This window comes from Anas acuta, chromosome 1 (assembly GCF_963932015.1).
Source record: "Anas acuta chromosome 1, bAnaAcu1.1, whole genome shotgun sequence".
NCBI lineage: Eukaryota > Metazoa > Chordata > Aves > Anseriformes > Anatidae > Anas > Anas acuta.
The window spans coordinates 17,227,121-17,251,756 of record NC_088979.1 but is presented as its reverse complement, the minus strand read 5'-3'; the positions used below and the strand labels follow the sequence as shown (position 1 = coordinate 17,251,756).

At 41.6% G+C, this 24,636-nt stretch overlaps 1 protein-coding gene across 1 annotated transcript; it reads left to right on the top strand.

Annotated features, from left to right (window-relative positions):
• Positions 1-2,129: 2,129 nt before the first annotated feature.
• Positions 2,130-16,578, top strand: POGLUT3 (protein O-glucosyltransferase 3). Its single transcript, XM_068670487.1, has 8 exons — positions 2,130-2,439; positions 7,764-7,961; positions 8,996-9,282; positions 10,323-10,539; positions 11,937-12,133; positions 12,956-13,150; positions 14,175-14,279; positions 15,139-16,578. The coding sequence occupies exons 1-8, from the start codon at positions 2,235-2,237 to the stop codon at positions 15,262-15,264; spliced, it is 1,530 nt and encodes a 509-aa protein (XP_068526588.1). The 5' UTR covers positions 2,130-2,234; the 3' UTR covers positions 15,265-16,578.
• Positions 16,579-24,636: the final 8,058 nt, after the last annotated feature.

Sequence of the window (24,636 nt, the reverse complement as noted above, 5' to 3'; positions counted from 1 at the left end):
CTGTCTGTGGTGCCAGCCCAGCTTCAGCCAGTCCCTGTCCCCAAAGCCCTACAGCCATCCTGGGGCTGAGTCTGACCCCGTCTCTCCTCAGATTGACGTCCCCACCTGACCTCAGCACTGCCCTGTCCCCGTGAGCTTGCCAAGTGAAGTGACCCTGGGGACAAGCACCGGGGAGGCCATGGCCTTGTGCTCCCCCTCCCCCAGGGAGCAGCTCGCCCTTGCTGCTCCCCAACACCCAGGTGTGGGACTTTGTCAAATGTCATGGCCGGTTCCTCCAGCCCGCCCAGGTGCCTCGTGATGGCAGTCCTGCCCTTGAGCATACCAACTGGTCCCCCAGTTTGGCGTCACCTGCAGACTCACTGATGGAGCACTCCATCATCTCATCCCAGCCCAGGTCCCTGTGGCGCTGCCCTCGTTACCAGCTGCCGGGCAGAGATGAACCATTAACTACCACCTTCTTAGCCCAGCCAAGCACCCAGCCAGTTTTTAACCCAACTGGTTGTCCGCCCATCCAGACCATAACATCCCAACCTGGATATAAGACTGTTGTGGGAGACCCTGACGTCTGTGCTAAATTCAAGTTAAATTACATGTGCTGCCCTCCCCTCATCCACAGTCATTTTATCGCAGAAGGCCACCAGGTTGGCCAGGCATGGTTGGCTCTTGGTCAGCCCACAGTGACTGCTCCCAGTCAGCTTCTTCTCCTTCCAGTGCCCAGAAATGTGCTCCAAACTGGTGGAGAGGGAGAGGAAAGCAGCTCTCAGTGATCCCTTTGCTGAAAGTGACAGGCAGTGAGGTAGTGGTTGGCCAGTAAGCAAATATGTAACTCCAAATTAACGCTATACATGTTTTCTCTTGCCCATTGGGAGTATCATATATGGCATGTTGGTGGAAATCTGTGGTAATTTGAGGTGAGGGAATTTAGGAGACTAAAGGCGAAAGCAGGGAGGAAACTAGACTTGATGATTCCTTTCAAAGAACCTGTTTTTCATGGTCTGTATGCACGGAGCCTTGAAGTTCATGTTATTTATATATAAAACATGCAGCATTCATTCATGCTCTCAATGTTTTGCATCTGAAAAGTCCAAGCTTTCATGGAAGCATCATTTAATTTTCTTTCAGCCTTGTAAGCCCCCACGTCTACTGTCATCCTGAGCTACTTCCTAGTAGCAACAAAGGCACTTGTGATAAAAACGATACAACTTCAGGAGACAAATCATTGGGGTTTTCCCCTCTGTATTCATTTTCCACCAGGTTAGATCTATGAAATTACTTTGTTTTGCAAAACTTTCCATTTTCTAGAGAACAACATCGTGACCCTTCCTTCCCCTTCACCAGGCTTTCCAGCCCTGACAAGACCCAACTGCAAGATGCAGACAGCAGGAGCCAAGGGCACGCTCTAGCTCCTGACTGTGGGTACGTGCCCGAGCTGCACCGGGACGTGGGGCTGAGCCTCCTCCTCAGCACCGGGACATGGGGCTGAGCCTCCTCAGCACCCTGCCTCCTCCCTGGGACGGGCAGGAGAGCTCAGCAGCAGGGAGCAAGGTGCCCCCACGTCCCAGCAGGGTCCCTGGTCTGTCCTTTGGTTTGAATGTGGTCACTATATGGAAAATCCTAGAAACAGCAAGGGGGAACTTTAAATTGTGTTTGCATTTTTGTTTATTTCACAGCAGCCTCTATATGGACTGATTCGTGCAGTTGTGATTAAGAGAAATGCATTTTTTTTTCTCTTTAAATTCAATACCAGCTGTTTAGCTGGTGCAACATCACGAAACACAGTCACTGATGCAGTGCCAGCTGTTCAGCTGACTGCTAAAGCACAGGCTGGAGGGAAACACGGGGGCTATTTCTGCTGCCGCCTGGCCTGCAGAGCGCTCGCAGCCCACGAGGACCACCTCAGGCCCGAGAACACGAGGCCGGAGCAGCCGGCAGCAGGACGAGGACGGGGCCATTCCCCCCCGCCTCTCTGGCAGCACACCAACACCTTCGGCGCTTCAGAGCCGCCCGCTCCCCGCCAGGGCAGCCCCGGGCCGGGCGTTTGCAGCCGGGGGCCGGCACCGCCCTGAGGCGCGGGGCGCGCCCGGCTCCAGCCCCGGCCCCGGCCCCCTCGGGCCGCCCCGCGGGGCGGGGAGCGGGCGGCGGCCGCCCCGGGGAACGGGCGCTGGGGCCCGCCCGGCCGCGCAGGCCCGGAGGAGGCCGTGGACCGGCCCGGCCCGGCTCGGCTCGGCGGGGCCATGGCGAGCCGGGGCTGCGGGCTGCTGCGGCTGCTGCTGGGCGCCGCTCTGCCGCTGCTGAGCTCCGCCGAGGCGGCCGCCGTCAGCCCCGAGCGGAGCCTGGCGTGGGGCCCCGGGCTGGAAGCGGGGCTCGCCCTGCCCGTGCGCTACTTCCACCTCCAGGCGGTCAGCGCGGCCGGACACAACTTCACCCGCTCGCCCCCAGGTACCGTGCTCGGGCTCCGGGGCTGGGGGCGGGCTGCAAGCCCTGCCCCGGGGGCAGCGGGGCTCCTCCCTTCCCCCTATCCCCTTCCCTTTCCCCATTTTCTTCTCCTTTCCCCTTTCTCCTTCTCCTCTTCCTCCTCCCTGCCTGCTCTGTGCACCCATCCCTGGCAGCCCCTTCCCTCAGCCCCTGCCCTGAACTCCTCTCCCCCTCTGCACGCATCCAGCTCGCTTCGCATCCCGGTCCCGCAGCGCTCCGTTATCCTACTGCTGCCCCGTTAAACGGGAATAATTTTCATCTCCTGTTCATTCAGCGCCGGCACAAAACAGCCCCGGACACTTCTCCTGAGGGTGGGCATGGGGTTGTGCTCCCGCAGCCCCGCGCTGTGCTGCCTGGCAGCTGGTTTCTGCCGCCAGCCAGTCGCACACCCTCTGTACAAATAGTTGCAGTTTAGGATAAAAAGAACTTCTGCGCCTCAGATTTTATCCTGAAGGCAGCGACGAGCAAGCTGCCCAGCAGAGATGTGAGACAGAGCCCCACACGCCTCAGTGCTGGACCTGCTCCAGCCTCTGTTGCAATGTGGTGCCGGGCTGCAGCGCAGCTTGCAGCAGTGCAGCTGCACCCTTGCTGCCAGCTCTGAGGCCGATTTCAGCCACAGAGGGAAGATCCTCAGGTTGGAGCAACAGGTGGCTAAAGGTAAAAGGGGTGAAGCTCAGCAGGATTCTCTGCAAGTTTAAATGCTCACAGATAAGCTGATAGGAAGTGGGTACTGCAAACCTAGTTTTGCCCTCAGTGCATACACGTATGTCTGTGTTTATGTTAATAAATAAAACGCCCTTGGGGAAGTTTTCAGGTCGTGATGCCATCTGGCATGGAGTGGCCTCCGTTCGCTCTGTGGCGTTTGTAGCCTCCGGACCCAGGCGGTGCACGCAGGATGCCCGTGGGGAACGGCTGCTGGCTCGGCCCAGGCTAGCTCCTGAGCTGTGCCAGGAATTATTTAGGAGAGTGCCAAGGATCATTTAACAACTTAGCGGTACAGTTGATCACATTCCAGTGCACGAGCACTGTTCAATTTATTCCTATAAACACAGGCTATAAATTCCAGTTCTCAAATGGTTTTAAATGTTAAAATGTTCAGATTCCACTTGTAAAATGGCAGTAAGAATTATAATTAATAATATTCACCAAGGCATTTATTCCCAATATAAACTAAATACATCTCAAAATATCCCTACTGGGATAGCTAAATAATTCCACGTTACCATCTCCATCACACCAACAAGAATACTGCAATCAGAGTGCTGCAGTTCAGGCTTCCCATTTGTGAAACCAGCACTAAGCTATTAAGCTGTGTTTTGTGTGGATCAGAAGCTCAATCAAGTAGCTCAGTACACAACATGACACTTATATAGGGTAATTAGTAGATTTTAAATCCAGATGGGTTTTCTGAGTATGAAGTCTAATTACCAGCACTAATGCGCACCATTGCACACCGAACAATAATGTCAACCTACAGCCTCCAACTCTGACCTGTCTTTTCAGGAAGATGCCAAATGATGCAGAATTCATTCCTTCCCTAGGAAAAAAAAAAAAAAAAAGCAAAAAAAAGCATTCAAAATATTAAAGAATCACTGCTGAAAATACAGAACTTATTTTTAATATAAAATGCATAATTTTTTCTTTGGATTTTTGGATCCCCTTGTCCTTCTTTCCTGCTAGGCTTTCCCCTACACTGAACTGTGTCCCCATGTCTTTTCATGAATTCTGTGCTATTCACAGGAACCCGTGTTGTCAAGTGCTAAGTAAACCTCTTTTGTTCAACTGCCATATATTGACTATACTGCCAGTTTCCATCTGAAGAAGCAACCAGCAATGATTTCAATAAAATCATTGAGGGGAAAAAAACAATTTGTTTTCAGATCTTCTCTTTCATTTTCTGCTTGCATTTCAGAAATGGGGTGCCTGTTTTCTTTTGTTCTTCTCGAGCAATTTTCATAAACCAATACCTTCGTACTTTTTCTCCCTTTCGTTCTCTGTATTTTGTCACTTTTTCATCCATGTATGGAATACTGCATTCACAAGCTATACAAGAGAAAAAAAAATACATAAAACAAGTTTCACCAGGTGGTTTTCTTGAAGTATCCCATTTTGACTGTCTGTATTTTAGTTTCTCTTCAGAATAGGAACATTATTTTTTTCCTTAAAATGCTGTCCCAGACAGGTTTTCATGGTAAAACAAATTTTACACCTGGGTACGTTGCCCTTCTTATTTAATAAAATTGCTCCCAAGTCTTAGTACAGGGGATGAAGCATTTCCAGTGTCATCCTAATTAGAATTAGTTCATTTCCTCTGCAAGCCAAGAGAAGTGTAATTCCGTCTTCCTAAAAGGAAGAACAAAAATTAAGAGTCCTTTTTGTCTTCTGAAGAAGTCCTTCCTTGTTACCATCTCAGCTGCCTTATATTCAAGGATCACCTCTCCTAGCTCAGGAATGATCCATCCCTACAAGCAGGAAATCGAACAAGGGTGGCAGGAGGCCTGCACGGATGAATAAGGAGCTTCTGCTGAAACGTGCACGTGGTGGAAGGCAGGGCGGGTGACCGAGGAGGAGTACAGAGATGCTTGCTGATTGTGCAGAGATGCGTTTCGGGAATCCAAAGCTCATCTGGAACTGGATCTGGTGAGGGATATGAATGACATCAAAAAGTTGCACCAGGGGAGTTTTAGGTTGGATGTTAGGAAAAACTTCTTTACCGAGAGGGCTGTGAGGCATTGGAATGGGCTGCCCAGGGAAGTGGTGGAGTCACCATCCCTGGAGGTCTTTAAAAGACGTTTAGATGTAGAGCTCAGTGATATGGTTTAGTGGAGGACTTGTTAGTGTTAGGTCAGAGGTTGGACTCGATGATCTTGAGGTCTCTTCCAACCTAGAAATTCTGAGCTGGCTGATGTCATTGCGAGGCCACTTTTGATTATCTTTGAAAGATCGTGGTGAACAGGAGAGGTTCCTGGAGACTAGAAGAACAGTCAAAATCCATCTGAACGCAAGAAAAAGTTATTGGTTTTGTTTTTGTTTTTACTGTGGGTCATCAAACATTGGAACAGATCCCAGAGAGGTTGTGGAGCCTCCATCAGTGGAGATACTCGGAACCCAGCTGGGCACGGTGCTGGGCAGCCTGCCCTAGCTGACCCTGCCTGAGCAGGGGCGTTGGACCAGATGATCTCGAGAGGTCCCCTCCAAACTCAACATCTGTTATTCTCATTATTCTGTGTTTTTGTTATCATGTGTTGCCTGGTGCAACATAATATTGCACAGAGCAAAGCAGAGCTGAAGGATGTATTTGGAAAGAACCTGACTGCCCACTGAATAGTTCTGGATATCTCAGTCATGGACAGTTTGGAGTCCGGCTACACGATTCAGGCAGATTCACGTAGGAGAAAATCATCATAAAGTTATTGAGTGTGCATACGAATAAAGCTCCATTATTTCCTAAAACACACATGGGTTGTCCACTCATCACAGAGCATCTACACCCAGTACTCTAAGTCCTTAGAGAGCTGCAGCTTCAGAGCGTTGGAGTCACTCTGACATACCGACCGTTTCCCAAAGAAAAAAAAAAGGAGCATATCTGCACATTGTGGGATTCCAGAAAGCTACCCTGGGCTGGTACAGAGCTGTACTGGTACTTGCCCAAGGAAATTTTGCACTGTGTCACTTCACTTCAAACGTATCTTCAGCCTAGCACCTAGGCGAGCAGAGAGGTGTCCGCTCATCGTTCCTCTGAAAACAACATGCCACAGATCTGGAGCAACCTTAACACTCCTCTGTTTCTCAGAAGCCAGAAGTGCACTTTTAGAAGTCCCGCTGGGCAGATAAATGAGGGCTTTTCATGGCAGATCTGCCAGCTACCAAAAACACAATATTCCACATTCCTCAGCAGTGGGAGTGCTGCTTGCCGCAGAGACATTCCAGGAAAGACTGAAAGCTTACTTCATAATGATTTTATTTCCTCAGTATGCTCTTCAGTGAAGATATTCTGACTTGGTTTTTGGTGTGTTTTGCTGGCAAGGACTTTTGAATGGTAAGAAAACTGAAGGATGATTACAAATAATCCACATTTTGTGTTCGTACATTTGAATACAAAGCAGAAAAGGGGGAGTGATCAGCCTCACGAGATTCTTCTGCTCTCAGACATTGTCCCTGTGCTTATTTACAGCGGGACCCTCTCTGACAGCAATATCTGGGTGGATCTGTGTCAGTCATGGTGACTGTTCTGAAGGGGCAGGGCATCTGGTAGCAGGCAATGCACAGCTGGGTTCCTGCAAGGCTTCTGCCTGCTCTGGAGACTTGCACCTTAACTGGCTTCATCTGATCTCAAGATCCAGTGTTCTGAGGAAGACAGAAATGTCATTATGTGACTGCTCGTTCACTATCGGTTTTGTATTTGTGGGTGTAAATTATGTTAAGATGCAGATTGTACAGAAACAAGCGTAACATCTCAGGCATTTAGTGCTGTTGGGACATGCTCAGATTGTAGTAATATATTGATTTTACCTGGAATTTGTCAGTTTAATTGTATTTGTTTGCTTTGCAAACAATCAAATTTCTGAGAATAAACTGTCCAGCTCTTTTTTGAGCGATAAAGTTAACTATGACCATGTGTGACAGAAGTAAGGAAATAAAACAGGTTTATGTTTACGTACACTCATCTTGTCCACAAAATGTTCCATGCCCAGTTAAAAAGTCACAGGGCATTAATGATGAAAGCACAGGTCAGGCAGATGACCAGGAAACATCTCCACCATCACTCTCTTATCCCTGCTTTTCAGTATCTGGAACCTTAAATGTGCAAGTTGGTCAGCTGCAGCCCAAAGATGAGCAATTTGTATCCGACTGCTGCATGCTGCAACTGCCTTTCTGCAAGCTGGCAAGTGTTCTGTCTTTTTTTTTAACTTTGTTTTCTGTCTCTCTTATTCTAGAGGAAATGATAGTTGCCCAAAGCATTAACATGAAAACAGAAGATTAAAGCAAATTTTTGCTTCCAAATATTGTTAGCTTTTCTTTCTATGTTGTAGTCATTATTTAACTTTTTATCACTGTCTACAAGTTTTCCATTTATTGGGCATGTGATGATCAAGAAAAATTGCTAGGATGGCACTACATGGCTGGAAATGAATTTTTCCAACATGGTATAATTAAAAAAAATCCAATGTGGCATTAAATGAAATTCCATCGATTTCATCCAGTAAAGTTTGCTCTCACCTTTAATTCATACATGTGATTCTAATAGCTCGAAGTGCTTTTATCTGTTTTTATTTTCCTCTTTTCAGGACGAACACAGTTTAAAGTGGTAATTAAAGCACTTTCTCCAAAAGAGATCACCAGAATACATACTCCTCTCCCTTTGGATAGAAACGACGGCACGTTTCTTATGCGGTATCGGATGTATGGCAGTGTCAAAAAAGGGCTAAAAATTGAGATACTTTATGGCGATAAGCATGTTGCTCAATCTCCTTATATCTTGAAAGGTATGTTGTTTTTCTGATCTAATGCAATGTGTGATGGTAGCTACAGAAATGCTTTGGACTAATTTACTGCAAGAGGTGGGAGAGTAGAGGTTCGGTTGCTCTTGTTCATACAGTCTCATCACAAACTTCCCCTCACACAGAGCAGTAAGCAGAGACAATCCCTGTACATTGCCAAGTTACAGGACGCAGACACATAGGCAGGCAGATTACAGCCTCTGATCTTAAGGTCCTGTGTCTGAATATATCCTCTTCCCTCGTGCATACAGGAGCAGACTTTTTCAGATTTTGTAAGAGGAGTAAGAGAGGATTAGTACTTTTACTTTTTTTCAAGCAGGTATTCACTTAAAAATAACATCATTATTTTTAACCAGAATTTGGTTATGTTTTATTTTTGTAAAGCATCATAAATACAAACTTAGAAATGCTTTCAAACTGAAATAAAACTGTCCTGTGTCGTCAAGGCAGCAGTTTGTCTTGTTTTTGCTGGTGTACATTTACCAGCAACCATGATAATATGGCACAGGGCAGCACCTGTGTTGAGTAGAGTCCATAAAGGCTTTTCTCGTGCTGTGAGAGGCTCTTGTTTAAGCCTGCTGCTTCAAAAGAACAGAAAGAATAGTTGATGATATATGAAAGACAGTACCTTACAGCAGAGCTAAAGACTGTTGTATCAAAGTCCTGAATTAGGCTAAAATTGAAAATAATACCTGTGCTTTACTAGTTATGGACATTAGACCAATTCTAAACATTCTCTGTGGTTGGCAGGGAGCACAAGAATGGAGCTTCGTTTTGCAGATGAATTTTGCCCTCAACAAGTAACAACACGTCTCGTATTATTATTTCTGAAAATAATGATGCAGTTTTCTCAATTACATTGCTTTCCCCCAGATTGATGATTTCCCAGGAAACTTCAGAAAACTTAGAAAAAGAATGTCAAGCCACTCTAATTTCTAGATTTATATGCCCGTGTGTTTGGGGAATCATGATTGGTGTAGAATCACAAATACTGACTCTCAGTGTTTCATTTTCTGCAGGACCAGTTTATCATGAATATTGTGACTGTCCTGAGGAAGACCCTGAGGTCTGGCAGAACACTCTGTCTTGTCCATCCCAAGAACCTCAGATTACAAAGGACTTCCTTTCCTTTCCCACCATTGACCTTCAGCGAATGCTTAAAGAAATCCCATCGAAGTTCAGTCAGACAAGAGGTGCTATTGTGCATTACACTATTCTCAATAATCGCATCTACCGTCGTTCCTTAGGGAAGTACACAGACTTCAAAATGTTCTCCGATGAGATGTTACTGTCACTGGCAAGAAAGGTATCAGTTTTGACCATTTACTTCAAACCATTAAATCTTATTCCAGTATGGCTGTGCTGCATTCACTGTTGTATCTCCAGATTTGTAGTTGCTGCAATGAGATACTTTATTTTATTTTTCCATCAAGATGACAGTATATGTTTAGGGATCATACTAGACTTAATGTGTGGGATTGGTAGAAAATCTGCAGGAGCTGAAGCTCAACCTGGCAAGCTTCCTGGCCTCTGTAAGTGTTCCCTTCAGACCTACTTGCAGGACAGAAACTTGAAATCAGTATCTTAATATCAGCTAAATCTGTAACATCTATTAGTAGGCTTGTTGATTCTAAGGTAGGTTGATTCAGTAAGTTTGTAGTTTCTGTCGTGGTTTAACCCGGCCGGCAGCTGAACACCACGCAGCCGTTCGCTCACCCTCCCCCCTCCCTCTCTGGGACGGGGGAGAGAAATGGAAAGTGAAGCCCGTGAGTTGAGATAAAGACAGTTTAATAAGACAGGAAAATAATAATAACAAAATAATAATAAAAATAATAACAATAATAATACAATGGTGATAATAGGAAAGTAATAATAGTATGTACAAACAAGTGATGCACAATGCAATTGCTCACCACTCGCTGACCGATGCCCAGCCTAACCCCGAGCAGTCCGGCCCCTTCCCCCCAGCTAGCCACCCCTATATATTGTTTAGCATGACGTCAGATGGTATGGAATACCCCTTTGGCTAGTTTGGGTCACCTGTCCTGGGTCTGTCCCCTCCCAGCTCTTACTGCACCCCCAGCCTGCCCGTTGGCAGGACAGAGCAAAAGGCTGAGATGTCCTTGGCTTAGTATAAGCACTGCTCTGCAACAATTAAAGCATCGGGGTGTTATCAGCACTCTTCTCATCCTAAGCCAAAACACAGCATTCCACCAGCTACTAGGAAGAAAATTAATTCTGTGCTAACTGAAACCAGGACATTTCATAAGAGAACTGAGGATTATACTTCACTTAAGAATGGCAAATGATTACCTTTGTGTTATGCTTTCTTGGGTATACTTTTAGGTTCATCTTCCAGATGTGGAATTTTATCTTAATGTTGGAGATTGGCCAGTTGAGTATCGAAAAGTTAATGATACGCCTGGCCCTATACCTATAATTTCATGGTGTGGCTCTGTGGATTCAAGAGACATCGTCCTGCCAACGTATGATGTAACCCACTCAACTCTTGAAACCCTACGTGGTGTCACAAATGATCTCCTTTCTATTCAGGGAAATACAGGTAAGTTAGAGATGGTGAATTTTAAGAAAGAAATTGTCATTCCATTGGAGTAAGCTGTGTTCAAATAATGTGTGTTACAGTTTACAGGACACATGAAATGCTGTAGGACATCTCGTAATACAAGCAGTTTGGTCTTTAGAGAGTCTACACACTTTCAACACTGCTAAAAGGAGGTGTTTAATACAGGGTTAGAGCCAAAATTTAAGAAATTAAATTCACAATAATGGTGAATTTTAATTTAAATTCAGAAGATAGCTACCATCCAGAAGATAGCTACCATGACATGTCAAATATATATATATATAATTAGAAGGCCTGTCTCCTCAGTAAAGGAGAAATAATGCTCCTTCTAATAAAATAGTAATCCTTTTTCTGACAGTGATGTGGCCCAGTGTAACACTTTCATAAAAATGAATTTGAATCCTGAAAGTAGCAAACTGGAACTATGTTGTAGTTTCTTTCAACTGAAAAAAATATTGTTTGTATAAGAAATACCTCATAGTGGGATCTTCTGAATGTTTTTTCTAGCTTCAAAGGAAGAGTCAGTTTTACTGACAGGTGTGTTTTTCCCCCAGGATATTCATGAATAGGATCAGGCAGGTGACACGCACAATACCTAAGGAGTAAAATTTGAGCGAGTAGGTGTTTCTTTTTACTTGAATAGTTGACAGTTTCTCCTTGTTTTATTACTTTGTTTTTAAATTTACCATCTTAATTACATTATCAGTTTGAAGCAGTCTGTGTTTACTTGTTTAGTGCAGCTGCTTTTCCAGTTAGGATACAATTAAGGTCCTACTCTAACTTGGTATGTCCATTAAGGAAATTTCCAGCAGAAGGATGAAGAAGGACACATATTTAACATTTTTAAAAGAAAGAAGTAAGCAGAGATGAAGTCTTTCTGGCTCTAGCTAAGTATCCTGAGGACACAGTATAGCATTTTTTTCCTTTATAGGTTATCATTATGTGACTTCTCAAAGACCTGAATAAATTGCTGTGTAACACAAGTGGATTTTTCTAAAGAAAGTTTCGTTATTGTGGCAGTCTTTAAGGGCAGATAATTACTTTAATTACTATTTTACTCATATAAATAATTTGATTACAATTTCTTATACAACTTTCAAGATATTTTAGGTTATTTGAATGTAAAATTGATGAGTGCAAAAGCAATTTTCTATTTTTCTTTTTAAAAGTTGCTCAGTTTCTCATCCCAAAATTCAAGGCAGAACTGGGAGTCTAAACCCTGTGATTAATAAGTGTTTATGGGTTAATTACAAGAAATCACGTCTGTTCTACCATGTCTCTGAGAGTAATACCACTTTCATAGCAAGTTCCTATTATTTGCACAAAAGGTATCATGTATATTTCATGACTGTTCGCTTTTATCTTAATGCTCATAGGCCCATTCTGGGAAAACAAAACTGAGCAAGCTTTATTTAGAGGTCGAGACAGCAGAGAAGAACGTCTCTATCTTGTCAAGTTATCCAGGAAAAATCCAGAACTACTTGATGCTGGAATAACAGGATATTTCTTCTTCAGAGAAAAAGAAAAAGAGCTGGGAAAGGTTCCACTGATGGGCTTCTTTGACTTCTTTAAGGTAGCAAGCAAATTACAATCCTGGATTAATTTTGCTGCCAAGTGCTTACCAACTAAAATAACAAGGCTTGATTTTGCTAATTCCATTCAGTAAATGAAAGAGTCATGCTACACTGTGAGCCCTGGTCCATGGGGAGCTAGACCACCCATAATCAAAGTTGTAGTGTGGCACATTAAAGAAAGCCACTACAATTTTTTTCATGGATTCCCTTTGAGAGAATTCATGGAAGTTTTTTTTTAAGAGATTGAAAAATGTGGTTGCTCACCATCATTTTTTTTTTTACTTGGGGAAAATATTAAAACAATGGACAAAACTTGGGTATAAAGAGGACAGAGTCTTGTAAAAAGTAATTGTAACAATGGCAGCTGAAGCTCTATTCCAGAGATTAATATATTGGAAATGCTGTAAAAGCCAAGAGTATCTGGCAGAGCACTGTATTCATGGTTGCTTTTAGTTTACTATGTTAGATTGTTCTATATAGTTTTCAGTGCGAATAAATTTACTCTTTTGAAGCACAGATTAGTTTTGAATTCTTCATAGCTCTACCCCTTGTTCTGTCACAGGACACTTTAGGATAATAGTGCCCATCAGGAATTTCATGTGACACAAAGCTTCTTCGCTGTCAGTCTTGGGCTGAAAACAAATAATTTTTCCACTATGTTATCCTAACACCACTAAACTACACCTGCTTGACACTAAAACAGGTTTGAAAACTAATAAAAAAAATTATGAATAGTCTGTGAAAATATTTTTTTATATAATCAGTGTTGCTATTCTGTTTCAAAATGTTTCACGTTTTTTCCCTCTTATCTTCATTTGTAGTACAAATACCAAGTGAATGTTGATGGGACTGTAGCAGCTTACAGGTTTCCATACCTCATGCTGGGTGACAGCCTAGTACTGAAGCAAGATTCCCAGTACTATGAACATTTTTATTCTGTATTAAAACCATGGAAGCATTATGTTCCAGTTAAGAGAAGCTTGGAAGACTTGCTAGAAAAAATAAAATGGGCTAAGGTAAGTTCCATTACAAATTCAATAAATAAATATGTTTTAAAAAAATCTTAGTGCTCTCTTTTTGTATTTCCACATACATATTTTGCATAAACTCTCTGCTGAGATCCTGGGATAAAGGAAGTACATTTTGCTGTATTAGAGGGGAAGGCCTTAATTCAAGTAACCATCTCTATTCAGGGAAATAGTTGAGAATTAATTTCAGGTATGTGCAGTAGTGTTTTCATGAGTCAGAGCATTAGTATACTGACTAATGCAGGTAATTTTCAAAGAAATGCCCAGAATCCTAGGTACTACTTAATTATTCTATCACTTTTTTCAGGTCCTGACTAGAACAGAAGTCATTGCATGTTTGTCTGAATGTACAAAAAATCACTGCTCTATATAATCTCAGGATAAGAGAGGCTGGCATGCTGTGTGACTGCAAATACCATTTGTGTTTTAAGCTTAACTGTAAGTTTAAATACGTAGGAAAAGATTCTGTTCTGACAGTACTGTAGTTCTTCATAAAGAATCAGATGAGAATACTAAAAGCTGAGATACAGACCTAAAAATTTTGAGAGTAAGTACATGAATTCACATGCTCATGCTGGCATTACCTATACAACTTTTAAATGTCAATCAGTTATTTTTAAAAGGAAAACACTGGGTTGCATTGCATAGGAAAGGACAACAGCTGCAGCTCTGTCTTCTGTGTAACTAAGTATGTGTGGGAGTTGTCAGGGCTGCTTTTGAAGAGGCTTTGACTTGGCCAAAACAGTGGAGTAACAATACTTAGTTTTTGAAATTGTACAGTTACCCATGAAAGCTGTTACTGATAGCCCTGAGCTACTAACTAAAACCACAAAAGCAATCCAGTATTTCAAAAAAAAAATTGAAATTTAAACAGTGTGCCTTTGCAGCGTACCAGCAATTGTAAAAGTTCAGATTTGAATAGCCCCTTTGATAAACATACTTAGGCCAGCAAGGGTTCAAGTAACTCGCTGATTGCTCTCCTATTCATTCCTGTCTCCTCTCAATTTTCCAGGAAAATGATGAAGAAGCACAAAAAATTGCTAGAGAAGGACAGTTAATGGCAAGAGAATTACTTCAACCTCACAGGCTTTACTGCTACTATTATAAAGTGCTCCAGGTTAGTACAATAAAGCATTTTATTACTTTTCCTCAACTGCTACAGCTACTGATGATACCCATTTCATACTCAGTCCTTACATCAGTAGCAGACGTTGTTTATATTATTCACAGGAGATCAGTGTAAAGATCTTTGCTAAAACTTGTTTCATCATTAGAGAAGCAGCCTGACATAACAGTTGCTTTACAGAATGAGAGATTTATATCTTTTTTTCCCCCATCCGCACAGTCAGACCTGTTTTTGGTGTCACTTGGTATATGACATAGAGGTAGGAGATCATCTGCACACAACTTACCTTCTTTTTCCCTTCATATTTATCCACTCATTAGCTACTCTGCTGTATTACGTAACAATGAATACCTGGAAAAGAAATTCTGGAAATACAGTTTGCAGAGTGGGGAAGGGTGACGCAGGCCAAACAGTCATTGCTTCCCTAGGAGATGCAAGTCTCTAGTGAAACTTGAGTTGGTGTTTTCTGAAAGTACTCGTTTCTTTTTCCTCCCTTGCTGTACAGAGGTAGAGCTCGGCCTCAGCAGTCACAGGTTGACACAAAGTTTGACATAGCTCAGTGTACCAAAATGACATTATTATCTGCATAATGTGGTTAGAGGCACAAATAACGACAATATTCAGATTGACATTAATCATAGCACATGGGAAAACATTAAAGGAGGCTTTCAGAGGCAATGTAGCCTATTACTAGGCGTGTTATAAAGACATCTTGTAAACAGGTTGTAAACAATGACATAAGGAGCCAGGATAAAGGGAAGCTGGTAAGTGGAAGGGAGGAGGAAAATTCTGTTTCATGAATTATACCTTGGTGCTTTCAGCATTCTTAAATGTTGTTTACATATTTCAGAAATATGCCGAACGCCAAGCCAGCAAACCTGAAATACGGGATGGAATGGATCTTGTACCTCAGCCTGATGACAGAGACTCAGTATGCAGCTGCCACAGGAAAAAGCCTTTAAGGGAAGATCTATAACTGTACCGGATGGACAAAATCACCCTCTTACAATGCAAGAATTTAAATAGGATTTAAGCTGTGAAACCGAAGACACTTATGCACTAGCAGACATTCTTAGTTATGCATCCTCATTGTATTTACATATCCTTTTTCACACTGACTCTGATCTGCAACGTCGGTTCCCACAGTTTTGTCTCTGTGACCACCAACAGACAGATGCTGAGCCTGTACTGGGGAGCATCTGGGGGACTGGTTGGATGTACTGCATCACCAGGAAGATAAGTGCACTGCTGCGCATCTTCCTGCTGGGACCCAGTTACCAAATTTTATGAGGAACCAGTCATCCAAAAGATCTGCCATGAGTCAGGGCAAGTTACTCTAAAGGAGCATTTGCAACATACTAAAACAGTGTTATGATTTCTTCATAAAGTTTACCTCAGTGTGAGATTGTTTCTTGTATACAAAACAATTTTCTAACTAGACAAAGAAAATTGGTATTTGAGATTTACAGGTATCAAATCTGGTGTTGCATTGAGATCATTCCGTGGTGTATGACATAACAATAGTGAACATGATTTAATCTTTGTTAATTTGAGAGGAAAATGGAGAGGAGAGGGAAAGATCAGAATAATATTTCTGCAAGCACCATGGCTGAGTATCACCAAAATTAAATTCTGCTTTAGAGCAGACTGTGTAGCTTTCACAATCATGGTGCTTTGAGTGCCAAGACATCTCTCTGAAGGCCTGTTCCTTGCTCCTGTTCATGTCTTTGAATATAGGTACAGATCCACAAAAGGACTTAGGAACTTCGGGTGAGGGCCAGGTAAAATATTGGTATCTTGTTTCAACAGCTACAGTCTACAGTATTCTGGCCTACTTGAGTATTCAAGCATCTGAAATTTATTAGTGAAGTTTTAGACTACCTAGGTTTTACTTCTGTGTAAGGCTAAAGATGTCACCATCTTTTTCACTTGGGTTCATGAACTACTTGTCCTGTGTTTAAGCCCCCACAGTGAGCTTATCCATTTTCTGAATTTAGATCAACCCTACCTAATCTACTGAGAGCGCTGAGTTGAGTAGCCAGCAGATCAGCCATCACAGTTCTGGTAGAAAAACTTATGCTGCATTTTTTGTCTTAATAGTAGGGGTTGGGGGCCATACTGAGCAACAAAACAACTTGGTTCTCCTTGGTTTGTTTCAAAGCCATATTTCCAGAGTGCCTTAGCTCCAGACTGGAGACAAATACTTCAGGTCTTGCACTGAAGTTGTGAAGCCATGAAGCTAATGATACAAAATAAACAGGGCCAGAAGGAGTTGGCCATACAACAGCAATGAAGTGTGTCTTTGGGTGGGTTCAAGGAAAAATCCTAGTCTTGCATGCTGCTCCCAGTGTCTCTGCTGATTTTTACCCAAGACACTGTCTACTTCAAAACATATAAACTGTCCTGGAAGGAGAGACCAATGCCAAATCTTCCCTCCCACATCATGAAGAGTTAACTGGCCACCACCTAACATCTGGCTTCCAGATTCAAAGCCAGCTTTCAGATTTCTGGTTAAAGTCCATTCAAAGTTGACGCCTTACTTAAATTCAGATTAACTTTGAAATGGAAGGCACTGAAAAGCAGCAAAGGCAGACAGCAAAACAAATCCATATGAAATAAACCATGAGTTCAATTGGGCTGAAACCATCCAGGCAAGGTAAGTGCTGAAATCCACCTGCAACACCAAACTCACTGCTCACCTCACTCCTAAGTTCTCTTCCAGGAGGCAAACACAAAGATATTTGGTGTTGACACAGTGACAAAACTGCAGTGAGAAAAGAAAGATTTTCAGAATGCCTCAGCTTTCTAACTTTATGTGGCATCTGTGTTCTTCCTACTCAGCTACACGCAGACAATGTCTTTCCTGAATACCTAATTCTCCCTGTGCAAAAAGGAGTGGAAACATTTTAAGACTGTGGACTCATCTAATTGCTGAGGTGTCCGAAGTTCAGTGCTGCATACCTCATGTAGGTTTCATTCCTGCAAGTAACGCTCCAAGTAACACTGCAAGTTATTCTCATAAAATACATTAAAAAAAATAATAAATATGTACTAGAACTGGAAGAAAGACTGGATTTTCAGCATGCTAAATATGGAAAGAACCTCAGGTCTCTAAAGAGATTAATGCATCTGTCTCTCAGTCATTTATTACGTTACACTGGTTAAGAAAAAACCTGAAACATCTTGTCCTACCTGTCAACCTCTTTGTTCTAGTTCTAACACTAATATAAATAGTGGTTGTATTTTTATTTGGCATGACAATCAGACCTAAGACTTCAGACTATAAATACATGTTCCATTTCATCTGACATAAACTCTTCTACATCAGAATTCAGAAGCACAATTCCATTGCTGACACTGACACTTAAAACTGGGTAACGTGCTCCTCATCCCTTCTCTGTATGCAGCCAGTTTTACTGTATGATATAATCTTACATTATCCATTATGTTATCTGCATTTTGTATCCATCAGGATTTATGCAATATTGTGCTCAGCAAAGGCAATTAAGCATACCAGATGGTTGAAGCAACAAAATTTTTGACCTTGCACACATATTTCAAAGCAAAAGTCCAAAAATGATCTGTTTGTACTTAAAAAAAAAAAAAAAAAAAATTGAAAAAAAAAAAAAAAAGTGGAACACGGGTAGTCATGATACATATCACAGAATCACAGAACTGTAGGGGTTGGAAGGGACCTCAAGAGATCATCGGGTCCAACCCCCTGCCAAAGCAGGTTCTCTAGAGCAAGCTGCCCAGGTAGGCATCCAGATGGACCTTGGATATCTCCCTTGAATATATTGTGGGGAGACCCCACAACCTCCCCGGGCAGCCTGTCCCAGTGCTCTGTCACCTTCACTGTGAAGAAGTTCTTTCACATGTTGGTGCGGAACTTCCTGGGCTCCATTTTGTGGCCATTGCACCTTGTCCTGTCCCCACAAACCACTGAAAAGAGGTTGCCCAAATCCCTCTGTCTCCCACACCTCAGGTATTTATACACATTGATGAGATCCCTTCTCAGTCTTCTCTTCTCCAGGCTGAACAGACCCAAGTCTCTCAGCCTTTCCTCATCGGGAAGATGCTCCAGGCCCTGTATCATCTTTGTGGCCCTCCGCTGGATATGTTAGGGTCCTTTTCGAATACCCGTGTTGGAAAACCTGCCTGGCTTGAAACATAAGTCTTTTAAACTGGAAGAAGAATCAGATAACTTTTATATGGTCATGAATATAAATAAATAGGAATATTTCACCCGTCCTTTTTTCCTTCAAAGAAAGGGGAAAAAATCTTCGAAATTCTCTGCCAAAACCAACTTGCTTTGGTAATAAGCATCCCTTCAAAGCAAAGACTAGTTTGTCACAGAAAGCATCTGTAAAGATGCTTTTATGGCTTAGAGGCAAGAAACACCCTGAGGAATATTCGTCTTCCCGCCAAAATGAGAAAACAGAAGAGCCATGGCAGAACTGCCATGAAAGGCGCTTAGTCATTTGGGAAAATCTGGTTCGGTTTATAACTACAGATCTCCCAAAGATAAAAGAAGGGAAGGCAAAGCCTGTCCCGTTTCCACTGGTGGTACTATATTGCAATGTAAATTGTAATGATGAGCAATCGTAACAATTGCCCCTCCAGGCCAGAAAAGATGTCAGATCTATTTTAGTTTGATGACAGAATGATATTCACTGGCCTGGTGTGTTAGAGGAATTGCTAAATATTCAGTAAAACCTGTCTGTACAAGCAAAGTGCAATGCACATATTGCACAGCGTTAAGCTGCATACGTACACTAGGGTTTTATTATTCTCCAGCAGTTCTTGAACAGCACTGAGCAAACCTCTAGTGCACCTAGCTGTTGGTGGTAATTACAAAAAATGAAATATATATATTTTTTAAAGTTGGTGGAAATTAAATATATATATTGTACCACAGCATTGACTTTTGCTGCAGTATTTTCAGCTTTTAAAGCGCACAATAGGATTTAATATCAAGAATAAAGCCTTTGTCCTGCTTTTGTCAACAGTAGTCAGTTTTAACACACCATCACAAAACTATCGCTGATGACAGGCACAGGCTTATTTGCTTGAAACAGCATGTCCTAGAGTCCAGGGCCAACATTTTCATGCACAGGCATCTATGTAGATGTGGTCTGACTTCCCCAAGTGGTGGTCATGCAGAGCCTTCAGTTGAGTTCACTGAGGTTTCTTATTTTCAGATCTCTTTAAACTTAACAGTAGCTTCATACAGTGAATACTCCAGAAAATTCAACCTTTTTTGCTGTCATATCTATATATATACTATGTCCTAATATATTTAGACACCCACATTTGGAAATAATAACCCAGCATCAATTTCATCTCGAAATAAGAACCAGTAAATCATTATACGTTGACCGTAACAGAGAGATAAATTCACCACATTTTTAGACTTTGTTTTCTGAGATTTGCCTCGAGATAACTAATATATTAGTTTCATGACAGTATTGTTCCAGATCCGCCTTGTAGATTCGTAATTTAAAAACCCTATAATCAAAGCTTGCCTGATGGAATGTTAGATTCAAGCATCCATCCTGGGAAGCCTACGCCCGGCATTTATTACATTAGAAAGTAAATTATTTAGTTAGGGAGGAGAGCTGACAGGGAAAACATACATCACCTGTTTGAGCATGTTTAAGAAGCTTGCAAAGAAATGATAATAAGGAAAAGAAGCATTACATAAACCTAGGATATTATCAGCTCCTTTACAGTGTCGGGTTTTCAGAAGTGTTCTGTAAGGGCAGTGATGAAGTGCAGTATTTTGGATAAATATATTATTGTTTCAATTCACAAGATTTAGCCACTAGAATCTTCTTGTCTGTGAATATTTTATAGCATTTTTATGAGGCTATATGAGTAGTAATGCTTAGCTTTTCTTTAGTGTTGCTGATAGTGTAAGAAAAACTATACTGCAGAGGGTTACAGTAATTATTGTAAAATAATTTTGTATTTTGCTGTAAGAATAACAGAAAGGGGATTATTTTGCATGTCTGCTTGAAGAGACTGGGGACATCTTTAGCACATGCCTTAATCCAGTTCTGTCACGTGAGTGGTGATAAGCAAGAGATGTGTAAGCACGAGTGGCCTGCTGGTTAAGGGAGATGTTTCTTTCTCTCTACTTGGCAGATGGGAGACTCAGTCAGAGTAGTGTGTCCAACACTGGACTCCCCAGCATAAGAAACATAATGATATAATGAAGCAGATCCAGCCACGGACCACCAAGGTGATAAAGGGGTTGGGGCACATGGTATATGAGAAGAAGCTGAAAGACAGGGTTAGTTCAGCCTTAAAAACAGAAGGCAAGGGAAAGATTGCCTTCCTGAACTCCAGAGGGAGGGTGTAGAGAAAATGAAGCCAGAATCTTCTGAGGTACACAGCAGGAAGCATACAAATCAAGACACAAGCTGCAACATGGGAAATTCCAATTAGGTAAGGAAAAAAGTCTTCACACTGGTATCTCCAAGGAGATAGGGGTTGACCTACATGACCTCCAGATGTCCCTTTTAACCTAAATCATTCAATAACTACATTTCAGTCATACACCAAACATTTATCTAGCCACCTAACAGGAGGATAAAAACATCCAGCTCTTGTGTGTCTCCAAGAGGCCAAGTTGCCTTCCTCTGCTGAGACTTTTGACACTATTCATGTTTATGTCTCCCTTGATAATATCGACTATGTTATGCAGATATTTTAATGTTGGTTTACAATACTATATAAAATTGCAAGACCTGACCTTTCAATGAGCTGATTATAGACTTTACACACAGGAAACAATTCCAAAAGATTTTGAGCACAGTTCTGAACATTCAAAGCAATTAATTTTATGCAAACTAAATATTCAGGTAGACATATAGTTAGACATATGCTTAAATGCCAAAGTATTCAGTGCAGGCCACTGGTGAGTGAGCATGATGCTCCTCCTACTCCCAACGCTACAAAAAAATCAATCCAGATGCATCTGTGCCACGCATTCATCATATAACATACTCAAGAAAGTTCAGCAGGATACCAGAGGGACCTATGTGAAGTAGGATGGACCTTCACATGGTTACGTTCCTGCTAAAAACCCATGGAATAAATTATTCTAGATGGAACTCATGTGTAAGATGACCTATTCAAGCTATCCTTGTAAGACCATGGTCTCCACTACAACTTATGCCACTCAAGAAACCTTTGTTTAGCATGAACAGACCTTGTTGCTTACCTTCAGGTCAACAGTAACCATGCTTCCAGCTTCTTTTTCTCCCCAAATGTCCAGCCAAGCTGTTACACCACTCCTTACCATAGACAGGCCACCTTATGACTGGATGGCCAGCATAAACCAAAATGGTTGCTACCAAGTGACCATCCTTCAGCTCCAACGCCTGATTTGATCTTGCCTGCTGCTCACACCGAATTTTTCACTATTGCAACAGGAGGAGATTTGAATGTTACATTAACATGGAAATCTGTTGACAGAGCGAAAATGGCTTAGAGTGAAAGTTGGTTTTGTTTCCAAGAGACGATGTTTTTACTCCTGTGGTCAAAACCATGAGCTATTACTTCAAGGAAAAAGATAATTTTGTCAGTACCATTCATTTAATTTAATGGTTTGTTGTTGGTGGTGTTTTAATAACACCAATAATACCGCAAGTCAAGCCAACAACAACAACAACAACAACAAAATCTGCTGGTAAAAGTTGTTCCTCTTTTAAGGAAAGACGATTGATACAGATTCTTTGGCACACACTCTGTAGTGAAGACATGAAGTAAACTTAACAAGCAAACTAAGTTCAAAGGGATCCTACAGGGATACTCCACAGTGTACAGTAACAGTGAAGAACAAAATTAAATAACTCACAACAGTGAAATTAAGAGTTGAGGTTATAAAATAAAATTTTATCTCCTAAAACATAAGACACAAAAGAGTCAAGGAAACACCTTTTCTCTGACATAACCACTCAAGCAAAATCCTACACGGAGATTCAACTCATTCCAGCAGGTGTCCTTAAGATGGTTTACTTATGCTATTTGGTAAGGTGATTTATTTTAAAAATGACAGGAGTGTATGTTCCTGATGCAAGGTGCATCTCTGCCAATAAATTCTGCTTTTTTCTGCCCTATGAACATAGTTACTTTAATGTGGACCCACCATCCACCTCCAGCATGCCTTTTCACACCACTACTCCATCTTCATAGAATCACAGCATCGTAGAACAGCTTGGGTCGGAAGGGCCCTTAAAGATCTCTAGTTCCAACCCCCCACCAGGGGTAGGGACACATCCCACTAGATCAGGCTGCCCTGATCTTATTTACATGCTTTGACATTTCCTCTATTCTCTAAGATTCTCTTCTGTCTGTTACGTAATCAATTGTCACAGCTGACTCAAAAATTCCTGTAACTGAAAATAAAGAGAAGGTGTAAACTCGAAATACCTTATTTGTACTCAGTGATGGCTATCTTTTCTCTCTCTCTCTCTCTCAAAAAAAAAAAAAAAAGTCTTTTAAAGGCAGTACTGATCATGTAGATATGACTTCATGATGTATTGTAAATACTTGGCAATACTTAAATGCAAGTAGTACATATATAAGATGAAGAATAATTCCAAGCATTTCTTATGAAATAGTTTCTAACTTCTAATTACCATCAAGAAAATAAATGTTCCTATGATAAAATGCTGTATCAAATAAAAGATCTTTCCAAAGATCCAGAAAAACTGCATTTTTTTGCTGACCATTAACAAGACTATATGTATAATGAATCGTTTGCTGGAATTAAGACAATGCCTATCGCTATTTATTCATCTGCAAGATAATTTATTTCACTCTAGTCACAGAAACACATAGCAGCAGTTGGATCTTCTATTTCAAAATGACCAGACCCACAAAAAAATGGTTTTTCACTGTAAAGCTTAATATGATCAACTCAATCAGGCAATGTATCCAATGAAGATACAATCTTCAAGAAGCCAATCCGAATAAAGTCTCCTCCAGGGACATTTACTATCATATACCTGTTCACAAACCAAAGTGAAACGAGATCTTTGTGAAGTCCTTCATGAACACACTGCTGTAAGTATCATTACCAAACTCAGCCGTTTACTGCAATCTGATGATTGCACTACCATCGTGCACAGTAGGTGTTTTCTCTGTTCCAGTCACAAGATGAAGTACTCCAAAGCCAAACAATTATTCTGCTCATAAGTTATCACCTTCAACCTTCTCCAGCAACTCTGGTCCACTATCAAATGTGTTTGCCATGGTTATTTAATATAAGTTACACCCTGCTTTGATGACATGCACTAGTGTGTAATAGTTGCCAAACTGGATCTGTTAAGTAGGTTACTAGGTGCAGTTGACATCAGTTCCTTGATGGATTATCTTGTTAAGGAAGCTATTATAAAATCACTTGTGATGAAAAACACAAATGATACTCACATAGAAAGGCTAAATTCTGATCCCATTAGAGTAAATGGCATAGAATTTTTTGCCCAGTGCATTCATAATTGTAATAAAAAAGAAGGTCTACAAAGTTACCCGCTCCAATGAAAACAGTGAGTGGAAAGAAGTCACTATTCACAGAAAAATGGAAAAGTACCTTTAATATCTTTGTGTTTGAGATGCAGGGCAGCTTCTGGCTGGGCAACTTCCTATTTCTACTGCAAGGAAGGTATGATATGCAGGTTAATAAATGATTAAAGTCTCTTTTCTGTAACTCAAACATTTCGCTCTTATAAAATAAATGTATTCTGATAGTGTCCAAAGACTTGAAGTGGTTTGCCTGAGAAAGAAGACTGGAAGAAGCAAACTGGGGCTCTCTTTCATGCCAGGAAGTTTGTAATTCAATTGAATCAAAAACCTATGAAGTTTCTCCTCTTTCCTTGCTTGAAAAATTCTCAATTCATGAAGAATACATTTTTCACTGACTGCTGAGACAGACTTTCAGTCGGGAATATGAGCAAAGAAACAAATCCTGAGTGGTAAGTGGTCAAATTAGCATTCCTGCTTCACAGGAACACTTGCTCCTGGCATGGGGCTAGCAGATACTCTCTGTTAGTATCTTAAGACCTGATAGCCACAACACCTCTTGTGGCAGTTCCCTATTACCAAGCAGAATTCACTCACAGAAAAGAAACTAGCCCCTGTATTTTCAGCTAGGTCAGCATTTAGTATGGTCTCCGTTCTTCCTATGAGCAATGTCATATATTTATTATATCTTTATAGCTACACATTTGTATAATAATGTACATACCTTTGTCTTCTCCTTAAATTGTCAAACTAATACTTTTGCCTTTGCATTTTAATTTAATATGAAATTACACATAATTACTTTCTCTAATAAATT